This window comes from Amblyomma mixtum, chromosome 10 (genome assembly GCF_055824585.1).
Source record: "Amblyomma mixtum isolate Tamu chromosome 10, ASM5582458v1, whole genome shotgun sequence".
Lineage (NCBI taxonomy): Eukaryota > Metazoa > Arthropoda > Arachnida > Ixodida > Ixodidae > Amblyomma > Amblyomma mixtum.
In genome coordinates this window covers 16,167,412-16,193,985 of record NC_143021.1, presented here as the reverse complement: position 1 = coordinate 16,193,985, position 26,574 = coordinate 16,167,412, and the positions used below count along the sequence as shown (strand labels likewise).

Sequence of the window (26,574 nt, the reverse complement as noted above, 5' to 3'; positions counted from 1 at the left end):
TGGGGTATCATTTGGTGTATCAGTAAATTCACCTGTAACAAGGAGTGTTCTTATTCATTCTAATTCCACTGTACTGCAGTGAGGATTATGTGGCAGCCCGTGGGTTTAATGACTGCCTGATGATTCTATTGTGCTTATTTCGTCTGTTCCCATGACACTGGTTTGCCAGCATTGTAGTGTATGCATACATGTAGGATAAGTGTACGCCTGCGTGGCATGCGCTTATTTTATTACTTATTTCTTCACCACTCTTGTTTGCAAAACAGCAGAGAGATAAGTTGCAAGTGTGGGGGCTGCGCAAAGGCAGATGAGGCAGTAAGAAGGTTCTTTTTATGGTTCCTGAAACAGTCTTCCCGGTTGATTATGCTCACTGTCTCCGAATGACCCGAGGGGAAATGCGGCATAAAAATGCTGCTGTGCTCTCTGCTGCTTCGTCTGTATTCGGCAGTGTTTTCATTTAGTTTCTCATTGCCCAAAATCTCTGATGTCAACATCCAACTTCACGGCATTTCATTTTCATTTGAGCTAAGTTGCCCATCATGTCAGCTACTCAGTTCCTTATCATCTGAATCAAAGCAAAAGGAGCATGAATAAAGCACTATACTCGGACGCACAACTCGAGAATGAAGGGCTTTTCCCCATCGAAGAGCCCCTTCCAGCCAATGGCTTCGGCTGATTCTCATTACCCTACTAGGGTGACAATGCAAGGAGAGTACTACCCCCTTTCACCTGCCATTCCGTGCATTCTCACGCCAGCAGGTTCGTGAGAATCGGCAGACGCCACTGGCTGGAAGGGGCTCTTCGATGGGGAAAAGCCCTTCATTCTTGAGTTGTGCGTCCGAGTATAGTGCTTTATTCATGCTCCTTTCGCTTTGATTCAGATGATAAGGCACTGAGTAGCTGATATGAATAGCTGATATCAGTAGCCAACGTCATCAGCTGGAAGGGGCTGCTCTGACGGGGAAAAGACACTGCTTTCGCGAGTTGTATCCTGCTATAGACAGAGCAGCTCTGCCCAGGGGGTGGCACCATTGATGAAGTTACTCATATTGAGCTCTAGATTGTCTGAAAGTTGAAGGCCCTTTCAGATCATCTTTAGGTTTTATTTATCACTGTTCTTGTTTTTTTTTTTGCTGTGATGTGATTGGGCGTGTTCTTGCCTGTCGGATGGTGCATAGCGGCCAGGCACACTTCTGGTGGCAGCGTAGTAGGTGTGCTCTGCTGTTGCTGACTTTATGCCGTCTCAAGTTTACCTATTGTAAGTGAACAAGATGAGGCAACGCAGGTCATACTTGTCAGCTCTGGGGAAACGTGACGTTACTTACTTTGCTTGTCTTCTGGGTGCTGGTTTGTTATCCTGCTCGATCAAGGTGCACCGGCCAGCTAAAAGACTACTAGCACCTTATCCGATAATATGCTTGCACGTGCACGTGCGGGGATCTCCAAAAATGGAGGGGAGGCGATGATAGGGAGCACTCCAGCAGTGCTGCTTCCGTGTCTTGTTGTGTTTGGGCTCTTGTTTTCACTTACTTTACAAGTTGGCCCAGTGAGAGGGGGGGTTTACCCTGGCCCTGTTAGTCATAAAGCACAAACATACAGATTCAGCTTGGCAGTATTCGCAGTCACATTCCACATAGTGCATTTAAATGAAAGCCTTTGTTCTTCTCCATTTTTGTTGCATGCTTTCCATGGTTGTGGTCGCATAAAGTGCCAAGTATCATTAGCAGCAGTAGTCCAGCTGCATCCTTTGCATCTCTAGGGATTCTCCCGTTAACCTTGAAATCTTGAATTAAAGGGACACTGAGGAGAAATTGAAGTTGACTTGCATTGACAGAATACCAGCTCCTGATTACAAAAACGCCATTCATACTGACAACAAAGCTCTTGTAACGTAGAAAAGAGCAAGAACCAAAATACAGGTATCGCCGCCACAGGCCAAACTCGCAAGTACAAGCTTCATGACGTCACAGGACAAAACAGTGTTGCTAGAACCAATAGTTCTAGCAACAGTATTGCTAGACAGTGTTGCTAGAACCAATAGTTCTAGCAACACTAGGACACGAGAAGCCACGAATCACTGAGGCGCAGCAAATGCATGCGCAAATCTTCTTGATGTCGCCAGATGGCGCCACGTACCCGACAGCTACGCGCGCTCTCCTGCAGCGCTGGGACCAATCAGCGCCTGCATGCTCACAGCGGTATGCGGGCTCCCGGTATGCCGCTAACGGTAACAAGGTACACGGTATGCTAAAGGTGTCTATTTGCGAGAACTTCGTTGGCGGCTTCGAGAACGGGATCCATTGTAACGCTGGCAAAACGCCGGTGCAAACGTAAATGAAGCGATGGCCGCAATATCCGATAGATGCCTTCAACGTGCGGCCGGCGGTAGCTTTCTTTTTGGCTTCTGCTGGGCCGCACTGCTGGCCGCCAGAAATCACGGAGTCTGCGTTACGTCATGTGCACGTCATGTTTCACGTCACTTAGTCCTGTGTCGTCATAGGAGAATCCCAAGTTTGAATCAGAGCGGCGGGAAAAACTTTTTCAACTTCGAACAAAGCCATGAAATGCCAACTATCGGATTTTGCTATAAAAAAAATATTAATAGAGCTCTCCTCAGTGTCCCTTTAACCCATTCCCTGTGCCAGCTTCCACCGCCTTACCCCCGCAAACCTCTTAATATCATCCGCCCACCTAACTTTCTGCCGCCCCCTGCTACGCTTGCCTTCTCTTGGAATCCATTCCGTTGCTTCAAGTGACCATCAATTATCGGTTCTGTGCATTACATGCCCTGCCCATGCCCATTTCGTCTCCGAGGTGTGTGTGGTGGAAAGTAAAGGATGGCATTAAAGAAACGTGGTACACTGCTTGCAGTTGTGACATCGCAGTTTGTCACGAGGAGCTCACTGCAATGTCATGAGCAGAGAAGGTATAGTGAGTAATAAGGGAGTAACTACTCAGTGACATCCACCCAAGCGCAGCCATACGGCTACAAAGGAAAGCTATGCAGCTTTCTCAGAAACTTCGTAGTTAAAGCAAAATTCGTCCTGGTCTGGGGTTCGAACGTGGGACCACCGCTTCATCGGAGCAGTCGCTCTACCAATTGAGCTAAGCGGGTCGGCAAGCTTATGGTAGTGCGAGAACGAATTGATCAATAACTTGAAGTGGGAACTGTATTGGTAGAGGGACTGCTCCGGTGAAGTGGTGGTCCCAGGTTCGAACCCCGGACCAGGACGAATTTTTCTTGAACTATGAAGTTTCTGAGAAAGGTGTATAGCTTTTTTTTGTAGCCGTATGGCTGTGCTCGGGTGGATGTCAGTGAGTAATCACTCCCTTATTACAAATCTACTCCACCTTGGGGGATTCCCCTAAACATGTGACCAAGGTATAGTGAGATGTGTTGCTAACTGCTTCGGTTCCCTCTCTCTGCGTGTTCCCAGTGGAGCCGGCCGAGGCATGGGCGGAGGTGTGGGCATGGGCAGCCTGCATCCGCGAACGCCCGTCAGCCGCACCAACCTGAAGCAGCAGCTGCAGCGGCACCAGGCGGAACAGGAGGAGCGCCGCATCCGTGAGCTTGTGGGCACCCCGCCACAGCCGTCGTCGGCCATCTGTGTTCCCGGGATCCCCGACACCATTCCGGACAACATCCAGGTGCCGACGCAGGTGCTGCAGGTGAGTGACACAAAGCCAGTCGGCATTCTGCGTGGAACCACTTTGTTCCGGTCACTGTGCATGCTAAGTCAGCTGGCAACCATGGTCGTGAATGGCCTAGCCTGTCATCTCGATCTTTCTTCCACGTACCAAAGGGCAGGTCCTTCTTTTCTTTTCACTGCTTTAGCAGTACAATCCTTTTTGATGATAAAGCTGTGGTCTGTGGGTGTACGCTCTAAACACGAATACACCTATATGGGAGTAAGAAGGGAATAAGTTGTCCTCTAGTGCACACCCTTTAAAGAAGGGTGTGCACTAGAGGACAACTTTACTCCTGTTTCAGTCCTTTTCTGTTTAGATATGAAGCCTTCTGCATGTCCTGCCTAGCGGGGGTGTAGCCAGGGTGGGTGCTTATGGGGCTTCAGCCCTCCCCCCTCCGAATTTTTTGCGAACTGTCACGCACTACTGACCAAAACAACCACCGGCACCGGAAGTCATTCTGGATTTTGTCATCCACGATGTCTTTTTCAGACTAGAAAAGACATTTTGGTGGAACATTGCTAGATTGGGTTGGATTTCGTGGCAACGCCCATGCACCTGGAGTCACGTAACGCAAGGAGCCCCATCCTAGCACAAGCTTTCAAGTGCCTATCGATGGCAAGCGGGCTCGCCGCGGCATCTCGCGGCGGCCGCGGGGTCTGCGGAGCCACGCATTTCAATTCGGAACATAGATTCGGAAACTTAGAGGGGACAAAGTTCCCATAAACTTTTGACGCGAAAGCTGTACTGAGATTTCAAAAGTCATGCTTTAGATTTTCAAATCGGGAACTTCAATTAATTAATTTATTTATTTATTTATTCAAGATACCCCCAAAGGCCCTTCATTTGAGGGTATTACATGGAGGGGGGGGGGGGGGGGAGTAAGTACAAAGCATTATATTTTACATATTTTTGCATATTTTGCAGAACTACTCGTTTATACATGTGCTCGCTGTTGCGACTAAAATTTCGGTGCAATTACTCGGCAATACATGACCGGTGACAGCGGCTGCTGTGCAGTACACTGAACGAAGCACAGCATCATTGAGATTTTTCGCTGGACGTTGCATATGTACAAAAATGTAAAGGTTCTTGAACAACAAAGACTCTTTAAAATATTTGTCCTCTACTTGCTCATTTCATGGCCTTTACGTTTTTCATATCAGCGGCATGCACTGTTTTGCTCATATCGGACTGATATAGTTGTAGACTTCGTGTGATATTATCTTTACTTAGTAAATACGCAAAAACATGGAAGCATTAGTATCAGTTATGCCTGCCACGATTTTTAAACATACGAATACATTCTTTTATTTTGTCTAGACAGTGCGTTGCGTTATCTAATACACAGTGGCATTGTCAGTGGCAATGCACCTGTTATTCTTGCGTTTGACCCCTCCACAAATTCCATGAGGAGGCAATGCTGCAACATGAGCCCCCCCCTTCCCGAACAAAATTTCTGGCTACGCCACTGCCGCCTATGGGCTGCCACCCACGCACCCACATCCTCCCCCCAGAATCCTCCGCCGACCAAATGCTTGCAGCAGTTGATTGAAAATGCTAGGGCAAAATCCGATTCAGAGACACAATGGGGAAGCGATTAATGTCAAAGTTAAGTGTACTGCGAATGCAGATTTGTTGCATCACTTCGTGTGATCACCCTGTGCATTTTTTTATGTTGACGTTAGCTTGACGAACTTAGTTTTGGGGTTTATGAGATCGCTACCTACTCTCACATTTCCTTTTTTGTGGTGATTGAAAACTCGCTGTCACGTGCTGCTATGTGAGAATCAGACCGAGGTGGTCCTGAGTACTTCTGTGAGAAGGCACAGTACAGCTGTGACACTGCCATTCCTTAACCCTGGGGAGTGCAAGTAGTTTGGCTATCTTTCTTTTTTTTTTCCCCAACTCAGTTATCTCTGTGGAGGACTTGCTTTACCTCTTGAATGCATTGGTGCACTCTCTTACTACTCCCGTTTCCTTTGTGCTTATCTCTCATATTTCTTTCTTTTCTTTTCTACTTTATCTTTTGTAGTGCAAGTAGCGAGCACCTCATCATTTATTTTATGATCACAGCAGCTGGGTGGACCTTGTTCAAGGTTAACAGCATTGCCATAGCCATTGTATTCCATTACCGCAGAGTAAGATAGCTAGAGCGCTAGCTCAAGCATGTCATTATGTTGTCAAATTGAGTGTCTAACTGGAAGCAACTGAAAGCACTTCGTGGCAGAAGCTTTTAACGTTACTTGCTCGGTAAGGTTACCGCTGGTCCTTGAGGGTAACGGAGTGGATTCCAAGAGAAGGCAAGCGTAGGAGGGGGGCGGCAGAAAGTTAGGTGGGCGGATGAGATCAAGAAGTTTGCGGGGATGGTGGTGGCCGCAGCTGGCAGAGGACAGGATTAACTGGAGAGACATGGGAGAGGCACTTGCCCTGCAGTGGGCGTAGTCAGGCTGATGGTGATGATGATGCTCGGAATTTCATCTTTAATTTTAAGCGATGCTTATGCTTTCTTTTTTTTATTAAAGCAAGTGTGTTTTGATCTGCTTTCACACGTCCAAAAAAGGAAGCCTTTGCACTCACCAGAGACATAAGTGGGAGCACCTACACTGCAGTTGCTGTTAGTCCGTGGGAAATTCTCGGCATGTTTTTTGAAGTTCCAGCCACTGAAAGAGGACGTTCTATTTTAGTGCTCGGTAAAAACCAATTCTGGGGCTTTTTCTGTCTGGGTTGATGTTTGTGCAGCAGCAAAAGAGGAATATTTCTAATAAATAGGATTTTATAAAAAAAAAAGGAACTTTCTTTTCTTCACCACCCAATTCAAACTTGTCGCATTGAGACCAAAGTGGACTTCGTGATTAGTGTTTTAAATTGAATGGCAAGGTGTCCTAGCCGCAGAGATCCTGGCATAAGAAACTTTGTTGTGGTCACTGCACTTTGCTTGCAAAAATGGGCGGTGCTGGTGTTACCTGCGTTTCAGTTTTCAGTGAGATTAGCCTCTTTCTTTAGAATGCAGGCTTCTGTCAGTACAGGAGAGCTTGTCCTGTGTGTTCGTTTTAAGCTTATTTAGATATAAGTGGTTATGTAATGCGAAGGCAAGATAACTGCTGGTCCTTAAGGGTAACGGAGTGGATTCCAAGAGAAGGCAAGCGTAGCAGGGGGCGGCAGAAAGTTAGGTGGGCGGATGAGATTAAGGAGTTTGCGGGGATACGGTAGCCGCAGCTGGCACAGGACAGGGTTAATTGGAGAGACATGGGAGAGGCCTTTGCCATGCAGAGGGCGTAGTCAGGCTGATGATGATGATGCTGATGAGATATAAGTGAACGCCAGCATGTGCTGCCCTCTTGCAGACACTTCTTGCATCTTTGAAGTGTTCAGTTTCTTTGAGGCGAACCCCTCCCTTACTCCCAAGGCCGACGAAAAAAATTCCAAGGCTGTGTGAACAGAAGTCGGCATAGATTTTCGTGGTTCCTGTTACAATCTCAAGTCGGAAGTCCGCTTGTGTAGCAACTATCTGTGCTAAAACAGAATCTGAGGAGCAACCACCAAGGCCTGGCAGAAGGTGGCTTTTCTTGTGTTAAGAATGGTAACATTTCTTCACCAGGGTGGTTGAGAAATAGGCCTCATATATATCCTAGCCGTCTTAGCTGTGTCCTCGAAGCCTTCCTGGTTAGCCAACAAGTTCTGGCAGCTGCGAAGGACGCCAGTTTCGCAAGCACTTTTTTTTTTATTTTCTGTTCATGTGCTTCTATGACCTCTGCAGCTTGCAGTGTTTGCATCTCACTATTCACAAAGTCTGGGAAGCTTAAAGGAGAAGTGCCGAAATTAAGCTAGCAATTGTTTATCTTACTTCCTATAGTTCTTAATTTTTTCTGCCATTAGAAACCTTTTGCCAACCTTAATGTGTGCACAGTACCTGTTAAGAACTGTCTCTATGCTATAATATAGAGATGAAGGCAAGGGAGTATTTCTGCAAATTACATTAATATTTTTTCAAATAATTTGTAGTTCAAGGTAACTTTTGTTCACAGTAACTTATCCTAGTCATGTCCACAAAGATGAAATGATTAGCTGATCTGCAATTATTCTTGGACTCGGCTTATAGTGTTTGTAGCGTTCTCCCTCTTTGAAGGCATTCTTGTACCTGTCATCCACACTCCATTTTAAAGCAAAAAAAAAAAAAAATTGAAAGTACAGGGCTTTTGAAGAAGTGAGCAGCCTTGGCATGTTTGTTCTGTTCGCGCTAACCTCAGCATTCTTTTTTGCGATTCCCTAGTTGTAATCTTGTGTGAGCAAACTGGAGGGTAAAGAACCTTTGTGCTGACTTGTGCGCATATAAAAAAAAAAAGCCTCTGCCTTGAAAATGCTCAAGGATAAAAATGTGTTGTCTCTAGTCAGAGACATATCTGGCAAAGTGCGTGTCAGAAATTGCAAGCTTAAATGTCTGAGTCGGTGTAGTATTAAGCGCCAGGCATTCGGCATTCTGTAAGCTGCTCTTCTGTGGTGGTATAGGTGTTCTTTTTGAGATTGGGCTGCAGGATATTTGAAGTGGTTTGTGCAAAGCCAGCTAATGTGAAATGGGGTCTGTTTTCACCTTTAGCTGTATGGCTGCTGGAAGTAAAGAATTTTGTTATCGCCTGCTAACTGCACATTCAGCTCCTTCCTTACCATGAGGAGAAAGCAAAGATTGCTACCTGGTCTTGATAATTGGTTCGTTATTTTTTCTGTATGCAAGAACTGCTTTCTGTAATAGAGCGATGTATTGAGATACTCAGTAATTGAAATCAAAATAATTAGCCTGTGACAGTAAGCAATAAAAATGTTGGTAACATTTATTTTTCCACTATTAGGGCTGTGGTAAGCTCTACTGCAGCGTATAAAACTGATATCTGACATGGTCACTGCTGGGGTCTTGTTAAGTTAGACAAAACAGGAAAAGGCATTATTATCTATTTTCCAGACGAGGGCAACTGAACTTGATTTTGCTAACTGAAAACCTGTGGTGGGAAAGGGTGGTATGGTTGGTTGGTTTATGGGGTTTAACGTTCCGTAGCGTTCGGGCTATAAGGGACGCCGTAATCGGAGGGCTGCGAATAATTTCGACCACCTGTGGTTCTTAGTGTGTACTGACGTCACACTGTATGTCGGCCTCTTGCATTTCCTCTCCATCGTAGTGCGACCAACACAGCCGTGATCAAGCCCGCTTCTTTTAGCAGCCGAGCAGCATAACCACTGAGCCACTGTGTCAGGGTTCTTTTAGAATCCTGACACCCAAGCTAACTCTGCAAATATTTGTAGAAGTTGATTCAGCTGAAGTTTTTTCGTGTGCATTGTGGCTTAGTGATGTAAGCGTGGTTCAAACGGATGATTTATCTGGAGGCTTTCTTATTGTGAATGCAGACTGTTCCCACAGCGGCTAACAAAGAAAGCAGAATGCACGTAGGCTTGAAAAAATACGGTATGGGAAAGTGAATTCATCACTGCCAGTGACTGACGCATTCATTCATTGATGTAGCTTTTTGTTATCTATACCACACAATAATGGATGCATGTGATAAAGAAGGGCAAGAATACTGCAGTGGGAAGGAAATGCAACAAATTGCAAAAAGAGAACAAGTGAAGTAATGTTGCACAGCTTCCACTGCTGCAGTCTCTCTCTCTGCAGCTCTGGTGACTAATTTTCCTTCAAGCTGTAATTGTTACACAGCATAAGCAGTATTTCTTGCAGATATGTTTCACTAAATGAAGCGGTGGCTCAGTGGTTATAGCGCTCGGCTGCTGACCCGAAAGATGCGGGTTTGATCCCGTCCGCGGCAGCTGAATTTCGATGTAGGCGAAATTCTAGAGGCCCGTGTACTGTGTGATGCAAGTGCATGTTAAAGAACCCCAGGTGGTCAAAATTTCCAGAGCCCTTCACTACGGCGTCCCTCATAGCCTGAGTCGCTTTGGGACGTTAAACCCCATAAACCAAACCAAACCAACCATCATCTCAATGCAGCAGCAGGATTTAGGGCGCTTGCATCCTTGCCCAGCTTTTCACATTTGCTGAGGTGGCATACTCGCAGTGCACAGTAATGTAGGGACCCGTGCGAGGGCAGTCACAAGTTGTGAGATAAGGTGAACCGTCTGCGGCCCCGTAATGTTTGTGTACATAGCTGCCTGTAATGCCAACACGTTGCTGGAATGTTTAGTGTTACGGCCGCGGGACCCTCGAGCGGAAAGTATGTGGCACCGCTTGCACGCATGGAGGTTGTAAAGTGTAGCGTGCAGATGTCCTTCACTGAACGACGTGCCACTTGTAATGGGCCCAACGGAAACGTCTTTTTTCGCTGCCTTCTGGCGGCTGGCTTGAGCTTCTTGCTCTAGATGGTGGTGCCTCTGTGTTTTGTGTTGTGAAATGTTGCTTGTTTGGTCTGGCATTGATTGCTACAGATGACGATGTACTTAGGTTCCTTTTGGACGAAACAGGCGAGTACCACGAACAAGCATGGTGTTGCGTGTGACTGACCGTGCCACTTTTTGTGCCTAGTGTAAATCAGCCAGCCATTTAGCCGGAATGAGTGCACATATCCATCTTCAGGACTAGCGTACCACCTGATAGCTTCTATTTTTTGCCGCTTGAATGGGTTGTTTGCTGATGTTTTATCTTACTCGTGCAATGGCACCTTTCACCACACCTCTGAATGCTGGGAATGAGGTTGGGAATGCCATCCATGTTGTGGCAGATCTTCATGACATACCAAATCAGTTTCAGACTGCAGGCAACTTCTCTGTGACAGTGAGTCTAGGAGTCGTATTGTATTCTGTATGACTACCAGTTGTCCGGTTGGTTATCGCTGAGTCACCGAATTGCTGTTTGGCTCATCAGGATATCATGTTATCCATGTTTGTATTGACGCAGAGAGCCTTGGGCTTGTTGTTAGCTCACTCTGAAACTGGGACAATGGCTTTGAAAGGTGCATCTGAAATGAAGAAATGTATGATGTTCTTATTGGCCTATAGGATATTGTGAAAGTTTATGGTCACAACTTGCTACAATGTTTACATTATTTACTTTATTCAGTCTTGTATTGCACTATTACTGCAAGGAAAAAAAAGTGTATTTTTCAAGCAACACCTGTCGAATGAAATGCTATAGTGAGTCAGTTGTTAGTGGGCACGGCATGTAATGCGAAGGCAAGATAACCGCTGGTCCTTAAGGGTAACGGAGTGGATTCCAAGAGAAGGCAAGCGTAGCAGGGGGCGGCAGAAAGTTGGGTGGTTGGATAAGATTAAGAAATTTGCGGGAATACGGTGTCCACGGCTGGCGAAAAGCAGGGTTAGTTGGAGAGACATGGAAGAGGCCTTTGCCCTGCAGTGGGTGTAGTCAGGCTGATGATGATGATGAACGCGTCAAGAGAGACAACAGAGAGGATGGGAACTGTAGTCTCTCTTCATGGCTAATCATCCTTTTTTGCACTGTTGATTTACCATTAAAGAGCATGAACAGACTATACTTCACTTCACAAGTTGTTTGCAGCACTGCACAAGGTACAGCTCTCTTCAATGAGAACCAAGGGAGACAAAAAATAATCCCTGAAATATTTTAGCAGTGTTGCGACTATTTTTTAAACAGTCATTGCAGTAATTGAAAAGGTAATTCAGGGAGGTGTTTTAAAAGTACGCCGAGTGTTTCGTTCACTGGTTTAAATTGTCAAAGAAAGTCCAGACAAGCACAGCACCGCGGAGGCCTGCCGTGAAGTGGTGCAACCACCGTTCGTAAACATGGTGTCCGTTGAATCGGCCGAGTCTCCTGTGCGCAGAAACTGGACACTGGTGCTCCTTCCTTCTCAGTGATGGCGCCACCGGTCATGGGGTGAGGGGCGCGGAGGAACACGTTTTTCAGTGCACGCCGTTCTGATTGGCTCAGATTGCCGCAACCTTCACAGTGCTGCACACAACTCGTATAAGATGAAATGTAGGCCAGCAGCATGCTGTACCAAGAGTGAAATCTCTCGCTGAGTCGTCTTTGTGGCTGCCCTTCTTCTGTGCAGGTGCAGTCTCGGTTGGAGAACCCGACGCGCTACCACGTCGAGCAGAGCAAGCGGCGGCAGGTGAAGCAGTACCTGACCGGCAGTCAGTTGCTGGCCCGGCCCCAGCTGCAGCACATGGCCACATCCGCACCGGGGGAAGCATTCAGCCCCGACAGCCCTGCCTCGCTGCCACACAGTGGCTCAGCCGCCACCAGCAACTCCGAGGTAAGGCTTTCCACCTCCCAGAGGGCGCTGCGACAGGGTCCGGGCTGCAACACTTTATGTTGGCTTTTATATCAGCTTTACATTGACTTTAGAATCTGTTAAGAGGATGTCATTATACGTTCATTTATACAAAGAGGGTTCAGCTTAAGTTAAGGACAACGCAGAGAGCTATGGAATGAAAAATGATAGGTGTAATGGGAAGAGACCGGAAGCGGGCGGAGGGGGTGAGGGAACAAACACGGGTTAATGACGTCCTAGTCGAAATCAGGAGGAAGAAATGGGCTTGGACAGGGCATGTAATGCGAAGGCAAGATAAGCGCTGGTCCTTAAGGGTAATGGAGTGGATTCCAAGAGAAGGCAAGCATAGCAGGGGGTGGCAGAAAGTTAGGTGGGCGGATGAGATTAAGAAGTTTGCGGGGATACGGTGGCGGCAGCTGGCAAAGAAGGACAGGGTTAATTGGAGAGACGTGGGAGAGGCCTTTGTCCTGCAGTTGGCGTAATCAGGCTGATGATGATGTGGATGGTACAAAGTAAGACGGTACAGTAAAAACTTGTTAATCAGACTCTTGTTAATTTGGAAATCAGGATTTAGTTCGAATTGCCGGCTCAATCCCAGCTGACAGCTATGCAAGCCTGTGGCGTCGTATGCTCGCTAATTGGGACACTACGGGTAGCGCACCTGTTAATTCGAACAGGCTGTTTGAAGGGAAGCCGGGTCCAGGTATGACCGGTGTGGCAAGAGATCTTCAAAATAGCCCTACTCAAAATCTGAGTTCCATGCTGCAGAGTCACTTGCACACCTCTGACAACAGCGTGCAATGGCAGACGGTACGACGAATGGATGGGTCCGCCTCTGAGAACAGTGTGGCCACTTATTTCTCGTTTGACTTTTCTGAGCTTCACACCACTCCGCAGCAATGGCAGCTCGAGCAGCCAGCTGACATTTCAGACGCAGACAGGCGCGTTGCTGGTGCTTTAGTGCGATAGTTCTAAGGGTCCCATTTCAGTGGAAAACCCGCCGCTGCCGTTAGTGTGCTGAGAAAATCGGAATTGGTTGAGAGAGTTGGGATATCATCACACATGACCTTGCATGAGTAATTCAAACACCCCACAACAATCACACAGTACAAGTGATAGCATGTATACACAATTCGTCACTGGTCTGCACGGTCGTGAAGTCATTCCACCCCCATTACAAAGTGCCCCTGAAGAAAGAAAGGCAACTGCACTGAAAAGAGAAATGGCCAAGCTGGGACTCGAATTGCGCCCCCTTGGGTCATGAGTCGGGCGCGCTAAACCAGGGACATTCGTTTGACTTTGTTAAAGGGAGGCCTTGTGTGTCCTGTGGTAAATTTTGTATGTGAAAAATAAATAAAAATAGAAATTTAAGTAAAAATAACAAAAGTAATAAAATGAAAGAAAGAACGGTGTGCCTGTCTGTGAAGTGACAAACAAAGAGGAGAGCAGGCCACTGAAGGGACCTATTCACACTATTGCGTCATAGTCATACCCTCGAAGCCGAACTAAAATGTCCCCCAACTTTTCTTCCCCCCAACCCCTCGCTCCCTTTTTCATCTCTTCGCTTTGATGCCGCTGAGCATTTCTTTCACTTCGCGTGGTTCCGTTCTTCCAGCATGCTGAAAATGTATGCTCGCTCAGTGCCATTTGCTGTTCGTGAAGGTGACAGGGTAGGGTAGCAGTGGAGCTCCACTGCAGAACACCATGAAAGATGCTGGGAAGGCTGTTATGATTTTGGAAAAGTTCTGCTTCTGCACTCGCAACAGTAGACATGCAATAAAGCATTGAAGTACGCGGGAAAAATAGTCTTTACCTTGCTGACTTATCTTTGATCAACAGCAGTCACCCATTGGCCAGTCGTGTATCGGATAAATTTACCATGATGCAAGCAGTTCTTGTTAGTTTTTTCGAGGTCGTTCGATTCTTCAAACTTCCAGATAATTCTAATGTTTTATCCAGTTCCTTGAATTTTGAATGGACGATCTCTTACTTTGTCATCCCAAGTCCATGATGGGCCGTTTTGTGCACATCGCGTGGCACAAGCAGCGAGTCCGTGCAGACGACGCTTTGTCGGTGGTGGCACTGGTGGCTGGCAGAGCCATAACAATGGAGACTTGTTGTGCGAGATAGCACTTCTCTGTGCCTTCGCTGTTGTCGATGTTCGACCACATGCCCTTGCGGTATCCGTGCCAAAGAAACATGAACCCGACGATGGTAGCCGTGTTTTAGAGCACAGCTCTGGGGCCCCCATTCCTGGGTTTAGCAGCGTGCCTCGCTGTCATTGGCATAGCTGAGCGCGGAGCGCAGTGAGGATCAAATACAATGGTGGTGAAGAGAGCACGAGGAGTGAAGCGGAGCAGGAGGGTATGATGCTAGCGTTGAGGGCCAATGACGTCATCTGAAAGGTACGTGTTGCTCGCCAGAGATGCATGCAGTGCGTTGCAGCAGCACGCACTGGAAGCTTGCTCGTCATTCCCCCGTGGCGAGGCTCATCAGCGGCAGAGCACTGTGTGCACCACCCAAGTTGAAACCCAGAGCAGTCTCTGTTTGGCAGTGCGTGGTCCATATGCGGTTGCCTATGGTTTGTGAGTGCCGCAGCAGCTGCGCTCAAAAATGGCATTACTGAGAAGTGTAATCTCGGATAATTTTTTCTGTGTTCGATGAGAACAGCGACGTGTCGATAAGTGCAATGATGTCACGCATTGATTTAAGTGCATCGTAAGTGACGTAAGATAACTTCATTGACGTGCATTGGAGTACACAAGCCTGGAAGCTTGCTGTCCACCAAAATAATGCGGTATTTTTTAAATAAAATACAGTTGAACCTTGTTATAGCAAAGTTGAAGGGGCCCGGCAATTGCTTCGTTATAGCCGTAGCTTCGTTATAGTCCGTGTTGACCGAGCCTCGAGTGGCAATCGTCATTTGTTTGTTTTGACCATTATTTCTTTATAAACTGTTTTTTATAACAAGATTCAACTGTAGTTCTCCTTAGCTACCGTCTGAGTGGACTCTCGTCATATTAGTGGCCCACGGTCTATGTGTACATTAGTATGGTGCATGCATGCTCAAGGTGCGTACGGTAAAATTTTGTCAGTTTTTTCCATTACATCAGAAGTCTGAATAATGTAGAGAGCCAGCACAGTCTTATCCACCACCAATGCATATCTGTGGTGTAAGGCTCTTGCTAAATTAAACACTGTGCTAGCATTGGTTAATTCAGATAGGCACCTGAAGCGGCCCTTGTCATGGTGTAACCTGCATGGCAAGTAGTCGTCTAAATATTTCTCCTTAACTCTTTCCTTACCACGGGAAAAAGGACTGTTTTTCATAGATCTCAGACAAGCATTTTTGCCAGAAAAAGTGTGAGTAAAAATATACAAAATGCCTAATAGTGAGTGAAATAGAATGCACTTTCTAATCAAATTTATTTCAACATATATACTTGTTTTAAATATTGTGAAAAAATTTAAAAGGACATGACAATAACTCGAAAATAATTATTAAAATAATTCTAGAAATTAGAAAATGATTCAAATTATTTTTACAACTTGGCACTATAGCATACTGCTATAACTCAAATACTTTTTGCGGTAGAAATTTTTGTCTTTACGCTCTTTGAGAAAGCTGATATCAGTGTGCCCTTGATATGATTTTTAGTCTGACAGAAAAAAAATTGGAAGTATTATGTTATGTGCCAAAATAAAGCTTAACAAGCATGGTTTTTAAAAATACATATTGTAACCAATATCATGAAAAATTATACAAACACAAGTATGATACAAATACAAGTATAGCCGCCATAATATACCGTATTGTGCGAAGCATATTGCTAGAGCTACCACTCATGCCGTCGGCGTGGGACCCCTAGACGTCACACCACGTGACACCGTGACGTCACACCACGTGACACCGTTACGTCACACCACGTGACGCCGTGACGTCACAGAACGTGACACTGTGACGTCACACCGCGTGACACCGTGACGTGACGCCGTGACGTCACACCACGTGACATCGGATGAGAGAGGCGGCCTCCACCTTGTGCCGTCGCCGTGGGACCCCTAGCCGTCACGCCACGTGACACCGTGACGTCGTCGTGACGATGCCATCGCACAGACGCCGGAATGTCCTCGAGCGGCATTCCCGCGCATTTCGAACGTGCGTTCACACTCGGTGTAGGTGAAACGCTCGCTCCACCGGGCAGGCAGACGCGGCTTCCGTGGCAATCCAGGCACTCACCCAACGCGTGTCTCGGGGTTAGTCGGCGTTCCGCTGTAGCCATGCCGTTGTCTTCCCCCACGACGAAGGCTTCTAGTGGTTGTATTAAAATGACCAAGTATGCAACCAAGGAAAGCCATGTATTACCAAGTCTAGCCACCAATATGCTTCGCATCTGACTAGGCTTAACCTTAGCTAAGCCTCAGCCATAATTTTTTACTCGCATAATAGGCGCACTTTTTTTCCAGAAAATCCGGCTCAAAGTTCGGGGTGCACCTATTACGTGGGGTAAAATTTCCGGAAATTTTTCGACTCGCAAAATTGAACACACCGCGTAAACCCACTCGTGTACGGGCCGCACCCCGTTCTCACGAAGAAAATATAAAAAAAAAAGATCCGTGTAAGGGCCGCACCGAAACTTCCCACGACACACGCGGGAATAGCCTTCGGAATGCACGCACCGAGGCCTCCGCGATCGGCTCCGGCTGCGCGCAACGGGCACTTGATCGTGGTGGCCACACATGCGCACAGGAGCTTCCAGACGGCGCCCACGGAGGGCGCCCAAGGCCATGCTCATCATCATCATCATCGTTTTCCTCCGCCGCGAGCTTTCGCTATCTATATCGCCATCAGCACCTCCAGCTCGTTTTTTTTTTTGTTGTTGTTGTTGCTGTCAAGTGCCGGGATTAGCGATAGCGCTATAGTTCATCGTGGTTTATGGCTTTGCCGCGGAGCGTTGCTGTTTTAGCTCCACGGGCAAGCACCTTAATAGCTACATGGCTGGGAGTTTGCTCTCGAACACGGCAAGCGTGCGGCAGGTCGGAAAATACGACGTGGCCGAGAAGTGTGGCAGGTGCGACTGTGGCGTCCCTAAATTTTCGTACGCGACTCCAAGCGCCGAAGTTTTCGTGGGCCTAAGTCGGGAACGTTTCCGGCTGGAGATGAAGGTTTCCAAACAGACGTTTAAAGTGAGCATCCTTGAAAACTGTGTGCGGCTGTTCTACGCGATGTCATTGTACGTGCTGTGGGTCCGCAGCAGCTGCGACGGCAGCAGCACTAGTAGGGACTAGTAGTCAGTTCAGCAAAAACTTTGTTAAAATAAAGATTGGAAAGCGAGGGGTGGCGAGGCGTCGGCTTGCAATCGTGTAAATACAGTATTGATCACAGTGCCAAGTTCGGGGTGCGCCTATTATGCGCGGAAATAAAAAAATCTGATTTTTCGCGCCCTAACTAGGGGTGCGCCTATTACGCGAGTAAATACGGTATGGCATGATCTCGACATTAAAATAAAAAAAGGCAATGAAATGCTGTAAAACATGCAAACTCTTTTCGCTTTAGAAGAGCTTGTTCACTCAAAACAAACTGTATAATCAAGAGCGCCTTTAAATAAATAGAATTAATTGGCTTGACCTGCATGCCATGAGGTGAAACTGTTCCACGCTCAAAGCCATGCTTGGAGCAGCCTACACCGTAACCTCCGCTTCCAGTGTACTTAAAAAATTCATGCTTCGTGGGGAAATCGCAGTGTACCCAAAAAATGAAACTGTAGATCCTGAACAACAAACCAGGTGGCACCGCGTCATCATAAAGATTTCATAGCAGCGCTTTGCTCGCACAAGCGTACCGGGAACTAAAAGCGAAACTAACAGCTGGTTTCCGCAGTATTGAGCGTCCGAACCAAAATCTGACTGCAGTATCGTTGTGAGGGACCGTGCTACTTGATTCATGGAAAATAACTATTGCCTATGCGGTAGAATCGTGTGCAGTGGGGTTTTTGCGAGTGCGCGCCGTCGCCGTGCTGGGAGTGCCCTACGCCGTACCCTCCTTCTCAAGGGCATTTCAAAAATTCATGCCTCATGAGAAAATTGCAATCTACACAGAAAACGAAACTGTAGTTTCTGAAGAACAAACTAGATGGCGCACCATCACCATAGCGGCTCCATAGGAGCACTTGGGTTCGCACAATCCCACCAGGAACAAGAAAATAAACAAACAGGCCAACGCTCTGGGCTCTGGTTGCACAGTTTCAGCTTCGGAAACAAAATCTGATGATGCAACATCGTCATGGGAGTCCTTGCTACTCGATGCTTCAATAATATATGCTGCAGACGTAGCAGAATTGCATGCTATGGGGTTGTTTCAAGTGCGCATCGTTCCCGGCATTGACGCCTTGCTCGGAGTGTTCGACGCCGCATCCTCAACTTCAAGCGCGTTTCAAAAATTACCACCTTGCGGAAAAATACAAGTTACACATCAAATGAAAGTTCGGTGTGTGAACAACAAGCCAGATGACTCAGTGAGTCCGTAGATCCCGCAGTCGCGCTGTTGTAGCAGTTTGGATTTTGTGATCACCGGAGATCGAAGCCTAGTAGCGTGGTAACGTAAGAGTTAGGCCTGAACTGCAAGCTCCATTGTTGTCTGTGTGATGTAGACAGTGTGGAGCAACGAAGATGAGACTATCACCGGAGCGGCAGCATTAATGAGTAGAGGGCTCCCTCAGGAGAGCGCCCGCAATGCTTGCGGTACAGCCAAAAAAATATATACATACGCCACGTCTGATATTCTGCATTGGTTTCTGCCAAATCATGTTGTTTCACTGATCTGCTATTGTTCTTTGTAATGGGTAGTGGTGGAAAAATGACTGAACGAGCAAGATGGGCCTTTTTTTCTTATTTTGCGCAATGGAGTAGCGGTTAACACTTATGCAGAGAAGTGTGATCGACTTCAAGCATGGTTGCCGTACATTGAAAGCGGGGTTCGGAAGTTTTTTTTTTTTCCGGTATCGTGATGCAAATGAACAGCGATAACAGCCATCCTGCAGCGGCACAATTCATAGTGTCAGTGAATGCTTGAACATTTTAAAATATAGTAAAGCCCAAAAAGGGAGGGAATTGTAGCCCCAAGGTTATCAATTCATCACTTGGGGTACACAAGCGACAAACCCAGACAAATTTACTGGAGTCCTATTGGCTTTTTATGGTTTATGGGGTGTTAATGTCCCAAAGCAACTCGGGCTATGAGAGACGCCGTAGTGAAGGTCTCCGGAAATTTTGACCACCTGGGGTGCTTTAACATGAACTGACATCGCACAGTACACGGCCCTCTAGAATTTCGCCTCCATCGAAATTCGACCGCTGCAGCCAGGATTGAACCCGTGTCTTTCGGGTCAGCAGCTGAGCACCATAACCACTGAGCCATCGCGGCAACCTTTGGAGTCCCATTGGTGCATGTGACTAAATTAATTAAGGGTCTAAATTAATTTTGTTTACCTTGGGTTCTTTGGCATACTCGCACATCAAGGTGGGTTTTTTTTTTGCATTTTAGCCCCATCGAAACACAACTTCGAACTCGGAAGCTGACACCGTTGAGCTACCTCATTGAAAGTTAGACGACTGTGGAAATCCTTTTTGCCCATCTTTCAAGTTTGCAATGCTTCTGAGCATGCTAGAGCAGTCAGTAACTATCTTCTTTTTTTAGCTTTAAGGAAATGAAGGCAGCTATCATGCCTGACTTTGCGATATTTTTGTGAAGCACCAAAGCTCCTAGACTTAGGTGCTGTGCCTATGACGGAGACATCGAACTTCGTGCAGCAAAGTTTTCGGCAATCCAGCTGTGCTCCCACCTTGAATGTAAAATTCTTGAATCAGAGCAGAGCTCTAAGACATAACAGGTCAGTCAGTCAGAAGGTGAGGTGTAAATTATTGTTACTCATGGCACATTGTTGCGTACCTGCTTTGGGTTCATTTCCATCCGGTTTCGTATGCACTTTGCAAATGCTTTCGCTTACATGCTTGGCCAGTGTTTGTTTTCAAATGTTTGCTGCACTCTTAATGCATGTACTCTTTTTGCTTTCATATATGTTTGCTTCTCTGGCCATCTTCACTTGTTCCTCGAAAAGGTTTGTCAGCGTGAAATGTGCAGAAAAAATTTCACAGTGCATTCTAGGTGAAAGAGCCCAATTAACTAAGTTAAGCTCAGTTGAGGGGTGACAGCAGTAGTGCTTTATATTACTCGTGCTGCTCGTTAATGTCTGAGCAGTGTTGTGTACCACAGCGCACTCTGCAAAGTATTCGGTATCATTTGCTACCGCATTCAGTATTGTGACTGTGCCGGTCGTAGCACTCTGCCTCTAGACAGTTAGGAGAAGCAAGACCTGTGCTTTGAGCGAAACTTTCTGTAGTTAAGAAAGCAAAATTCACTCACTAGCATCGTGTACAACCACACAAATATTTTCATCATGACAGTTGGTTCCTTAACCTTTTCAGGCACCGTTTTTTTGTATCAATGTTAGACAAGTAATCTTACGCTTAATAGGTGTATTTAGGCCTTAAGAAAGATAATTTGTTAGTTCTCCAAAATAGCAGTGGTTAATTTTTTTGCAGGGATGTGAAAAATTTTGTTAAACTGTCATACTTGATGAAGATAGAGACATCAGAATGCCAGGACTCCTCAATTGAACCTGCAAAGATCTCCAAAGATCCTGCAGTGAATTTCAGTCTTGAGGACGCACATTGCTCTCAAAATGGCGAAAAAATGATCATGTTATTACTGGTGGCAAAATCAGTCTGCACTGAAATGGCAAACGACGTGCTACCCTGGTCCTTGTTTTGCGAAATCTTCTTTACTGCATTCGTTACGTGCCATAAAAAACATCATGTTTGCGTAGTGCAAGGTGACATGTTCACCTCAACGTAATCAGTGCCAGGCAGAGCACAGTTGTGTACAAGGCAATTGTGTACAAAGCTCCTTAAAGGGTTAAAAATAGGTGTGATAGCGGCAGCTCAGAATGTCTGGGCCATGCTTGTAGCATTCTCTTTACATGCGTCGTCCTCTTGTGCTATCTGAAGCTGTCATTGCTATAGCAGCTCATTCTCCAGAAGTGCATGCCGCACTTTCCAATATTCTACCTTATAGTGCAGTGGCAGGTGCGGTGGTGCCAGTTGATCCTAGCTGCGCCGTAGCCCAGCTGTGTACCATTTCGGATGCAGGTTGGCAGATTGCTGGACTTTTCTTCTTTTTTTTTTTGCTTTTCTCAGTGTTCTGGCACAATTGCACGTTTTCCTCGTTTTGGGCTGCGGGGCTCATCCATTATTCCAGTGCGCTGAACTTGTGCATGCGTCATGCGCTGTTCCCCCTCTGTGCGACGAGGCCCTCTCTCATGCAATGGCACTGCTTCTGAGGAGACTACCCTTGAAAATGACTGCACAGAACCTTACCATTATGGAACAGTGCGGCTTCAACAGTGCCAGAATCGTTTGCCGGTCCCATAGAAAATTGTGTTCACCGTGTTTTCATCTCACGAATAGGAAACCATCACCCAGTTTTTCATCGGATAGATTTAGTGTGATGTGAACAGTTTTGGGCAGCTTTTTTGGAGCCATTCAGTAATTCAAGCTTCAGAGAAATCATTCACTGTAAATGCCAATCGCGAAACTGATTGAGGTTCTGCATCCTCATGTCGGCCTTACATTAGTTATGTTTCCATTTTCTAAGTGTATGTGAACCAATCAGCGTCCATGGTGTGTAATGATGAAGGCCAATAATCAGTACCTGCAGATTGAACTTGCTTTCATTTTCATTTCATTTTATATTATTCCTACTCTTGCCATACAACTTATCAAAACACTGACTAAACCCATAGCCAGAGTGTAGTGTAGGGTTCAGAAACAAAATATATGATGGCAATGGCACAGCACTTGTGTGAAATGAAAAGCTCAAAACCACGACGAAAGACCAAAATACAGCATACAGTGAGGAGAAAATAAAATAATGGGCATTTTACACATTATTACCTACATTATTACCTAGACAGTTACATGCTTAGAATGAGAGGCGCATTGATTGAAGGAGGCCTGCAAGTACACTCTTCAGAATCTTATTGCAACATCATTTGTTCGTGAAAATGTCTCTATTGTCTTTGATCTATGTTGAGTTCGCCAGTGGTGACGGGCCAGATTTCTAGACTGCATTGAAAGGGACTGAACACTGAATTTTAAATATCCAATTTTTTCCAGCGTAACAGAAAGCTTGCTGCCTAAGGTGCTAGATTCAGCATCAGTTTTGTTGGAAACGCTGTAGATTTTTACCAGGAATTTTTTATATCGGTGCATGCACCTGTTTTTATGTATCCTGATGCTGGAAACCATGATCTGCAAGTGTGATGGCGATTGCACGTTGGCAAAAGTGCTGTACCTAGGCCACCTGGGTGGCTCAGTGGTTATGGCGCTCAGCTGCTGACCCAAAAGGCACGGGTTCAATCCCGGCCATTGCAGCCGAATTTCGATGGAGGCGAAATTGTAGAGGCCCGTGTACTGTGCGAGGTCACTGCATGTTAAAGAACCACAGATGGTCGCAATTTCCGGAGCCTTTCACTACGGCATCCCTCATAGCCGGAGCCGCTTTGTTAAGTTAAAGCCCCGATAAACCAATCGAAAAGTGGTGTACAAAAAATTGATATAAATCTCACCCACCAGACGTTAAGATATATTTAGTATAGAGTAGCGTAATTTCAGTTTCCACACTCAAAGCAGAGTGATGCACGGCTCATCAATGAAAGTTTTAGTGGACCATGGTTGCCACTCCATCCAAGAAATTCAAAGCACTCTGGCACAATCTAGTGACAAAAGCTAAAAGTACATGGTCGACAATATGAAGGGAGTGTTGTTTTTCATTAAAGGGCGCACTGGAGAGAGTGTAAACTGTAACAAAACATGACAAACATTCCTGAAAGAAAAGAGCACTGTGCACTCAAAAAACAGCTAAGTGATATTTTACCGAGATGTAGTCACATGGTGGGCTACACTGATAGTGATGTGTTTCTCCGTCAGGTTACTTTTTACACGATTTTCCATGTCAAATTAAAATTATAAATCCTCGTTTCTTTGATATTGCAGTGCTCTGTTCTTACAATATGGGGCACAATCTTTTCGTTTACGCCATAATCTCTTTACATGTTTACATGTCAGTGGCCAGTCTCTTTAAGAACGCAGAAGTTTAGAGTGTTGGTGGTTGCAATCTTAGATCTAGTTTTCACATGGTCAGATTGGGCTCGTTTGCACTGTTTGAAAAGTTTGTTTTCCTGTCGTCGTCAACATTTCGGACACTTCATATGGATTCTGAGTGAGTGCGTGCTACATTGCAGAAGCAGCTTTCTACACACCTAGCTATTGAGAGTTTTCTGTTCCGCTCGAAGAGCACCATCACTTGAGTGCATGCCCGAGTATGTGTGTTTGTCATCGTTTGCTGCATGCTCTGCTGAGGTCTAACTTCATTGGACTGTCTCATAGGAGCACGCTCACATGACAGCACTACACTAGCTTTTTTGATTTGGGAGATTTTCATGATGATGAACTGACCTGCATAAGATGGCACTCGCCAACGAGCTTGTAAACAGCCCCTGATCATCATGATTTCTTTGTATTAGCTCAAAATTTCAAGTACTTTTAGGAACAATCCTAGACATCTAATGACAAAATGTGCTCAAATGGAGAGTTGTTTGCAGTTGTTTGTTTGTTCGCTTGTTTGTTTGAGGCATGCATAGACATTAAGGTTCGTTGGTTCAGTTACGAGGCAGAGAGAAGCTGCTTTTGCCCTCCTGGAAATGTATACAGCAGTTCTGTAGGTGAGTGAACAAACGCGGGTTAATGACGTCCAAGTCGAAACCAAGAGGAAGAAATGGGCTTGGGCCGGGCATATGATGGGAAGGCAAGATAACCGCTGGTCCTTAAGGGCAACGGAGTGGATTCCAAGAAAAGGCAAGCGTAGCAGGAGGCACCAGAAAGCTAGGTGGGCAGATGAGATTAAGAAGTTTGCGGGGATACGGTGGCCGCAACTGGCGAAGGACAGGGCTAATTGGAGAGACATGGGAGAGGCCTTTGTCCTGCAGTGGGCGTAGCCAGGCTGATGATGATGAGTTCTACGGGGTTCAGGTGTCACCCTGAAGTGGAGGTTGAAACATTGGGATCAGTCTGGGTGGCACGTGTGATTGCGGTGTGTGTCGTATAAATGTACGAGCAGAGTGACCGCAGCAACGCTGCATCATTTCTCAGCAAGAAATCTGCGCAGCTGGTGGGGACAGCGACATTTTTTTTACCATCTTGCGAAATTTGTACTGGCCATGTCATGAAATTTGGTGGGCAAAAAAATTCGTCATAGGAAGTTTATTGTTTTGGAATTTCATCATGTATAACGGTCACAATAAATCAAGCGCTGGAAAAATGCCCTTGAGGGTATTAAGTTTCCCTCTCAGCATTAGGTCAAGGAAGCATCATGATGAAATGGAGAAAATCCATCTTCAATCTCTTACCAAGAAATTACTGAGATATGCTTGGTTTGTTTTCAACATACATCATATTTTTGTGCATATTGCTCACCACTACACATAACCTGCACCGCTAATTTCAGCCCTCAGAATAAAACTAAAACTTCACCTCGTATTACCCACACGCTTATCTGCAAGAAGCACAGCCATGCCATTTTATAACTGCGAACAGTGCTCAGTTTATTGCCACAGCAAGTATGAGATACTCACCACGGTGCTCTGTCCACAATTGTATTCAATCGCTGCTGTTGCAGCGGCTTACCAGAGCTTCATCTTTGCTGTCAAGCATTTCGGCATCATCGCATTTATTAAGCTTACTTCTAATGGAACATTTCTTTATACTTTTGTTTAAGATATCCACTGGGAATGAATTCCACGCTTCGGTGATCTATTCGCACGGATTGCTGGCACAACAGTCCATTGATGATGGGAGGGTTGGGGATGCTTCAGGTGATGTCGTGCACTCCTGTGAAGCCAGCCGTTTCTCCCGAAATCTGCATATTACCTGTAACCATACTTTTCAACCTTATTTTTCTTTTTGATGCAGATAATACACATGAAAATATGTGATCAGAATTAAAAAGAGCAGTGTATGAGTCGCTGCTGTATGTGCTTTAGAAATGGCTACAGCAATTGGATAACAATGTAGCAGTGTAGTTGATAACAGTCAGTGGCAGAAGGCCTTTCATGGTTGCACAAAACTATTCTCTTTGCTGCGGTTTATCTGGGAGTGGGTTTTCCAAGCTTAATTTGAGTTGGCCTGACTGATAGTACTATTTCTGTGAATCATCCATATCAGTGTTCTGCGAGTCAGTCACGCTGGCTATTCAACAGACTCAGCACCATGGTCCCCATCTAGTTGGTTTGTGCTGGTGTGAATTGGTGGAATGAAGGACTTGCTAAGGACCTATGAATCTATAACAACTCGCCCAAATTTGTTCACTGATTACCCTAATTGCCTTCAAAAGTCATCCATACCGTCGTTCGAGCAGGCTTTACCAGTGCTAGGACGCGTCATGATGTTGGCACGCGTTCGGTATGTTGGAAACTACAGACCGGCTCAGAGCAGTGAAATTGCAGCGAGAATGGTTCACACTATTGCTCCGAAGGCCAAGCTCCTGGGAGCAGCGCATGAGGCGGAACGCCGGTGCCGTTCCGGCCGCGTCCATTACAGCGGCTTTAAACGCGGTGACGTCAAGCTGGACGGGCCGGCCGGCGCGCGTAAATTGTTAGCGATAAGCGCTGAAAAGCACTCGAGTGGCAACTGGCGCGACAATAGCGGTCGCAGAGATTACTTTGTGGGATGGCTCTGCTGTGGTGCGGTTCCGGTTTGTCTCGCGGTTGGGAAAGGTGATGCCGCCGCGGCAGCTTCTGTCCGCTTCTGTCAGGAAAGAAACGCTGTCCCCCTCCCCTCTCCTCATGGTCCGTGGCTGATACACCTGTGGTGAAACAGAAGCGGAATGCGGGAGGACGCATCACCGGATTTTGTTTGTTTGTTTGTTTGCATTTCGTAATCGTCGCCCGTTATTCCTCAAAAGGAAAACGAGTGTTTACCGCCTCAGGCTGAGGCACATAAAGGCGGTTTCTAACCATCCACCGGTGTCTTCGCTGACGCCCGTTTCACTGTGGCTATCTGACGAGTGGTCCCGGCTGGAAAGGATTCACTTGATGTTTCCGTTAAGGCCACTGTTCGTTTCGTTTTCTGGCGTGCCAAGGATGAGCTTATTCCACTCTGGATACGAGTGCGCGAAAAGTGCGTGCCGTAAAATCGTACGAAAAATCGCCGCTTCCGGGGCGCGCGCATCGCCTCCTGGCGGCCGTTGCGCTTTGTGTCTTCGGCAGAACATTTTACTCATCGCCGCCGTTTCCCTTTCAGCCTTGTTCTTTCGCTCTGCCGCTGTTTGCGCAGTGTCTGCCCGCGTCGTCTGTGCGAGGCAACGAAGCGAAACCGCGCGCACAGGTGGACGTTCGGTCGGTCCCTTCACCTGGGCACCAGACCGCGCTTCCTCGTCGTACAGATAGCGGTGGTCTCCCGAATCGCGGCAAATAACGGCGCGTTGGGGGATAACGGTGACACGGGTGACGGCAACGCGATA

At 46.4% G+C, this 26,574-nt stretch overlaps 1 protein-coding gene and 1 long non-coding RNA gene across 2 annotated transcripts in view; one reads left to right on the top strand and one right to left on the bottom strand.

Annotated features, from left to right (window-relative positions):
• Nucleotides 1–26,574, top strand: part of Mitf (transcription factor Mitf) — a 113,765-nt gene that overhangs the window by 22,142 nt on the left and 65,049 nt on the right. The window contains exons 2-3 of the mRNA XM_089563800.1: nt 3,438–3,669; nt 11,718–11,921. Coding sequence (XP_089419926.1) covers nt 3,438–3,669; nt 11,718–11,921 — 436 coding nt within the window. The remainder of the gene's footprint in view (nt 1–3,437; nt 3,670–11,717; nt 11,922–26,574) is intronic.
• LOC149325204 (uncharacterized) lies at nt 1,002–26,191 on the bottom strand. The gene is made up of 6 exons (XR_016286390.1): nt 26,069–26,191; nt 25,774–25,917; nt 6,268–6,350; nt 3,514–3,663; nt 1,326–1,571; nt 1,002–1,253 (listed from the first exon to the last, which is right to left on the bottom strand). It is a non-coding gene; the product is annotated as an uncharacterized LOC149325204 (long non-coding RNA).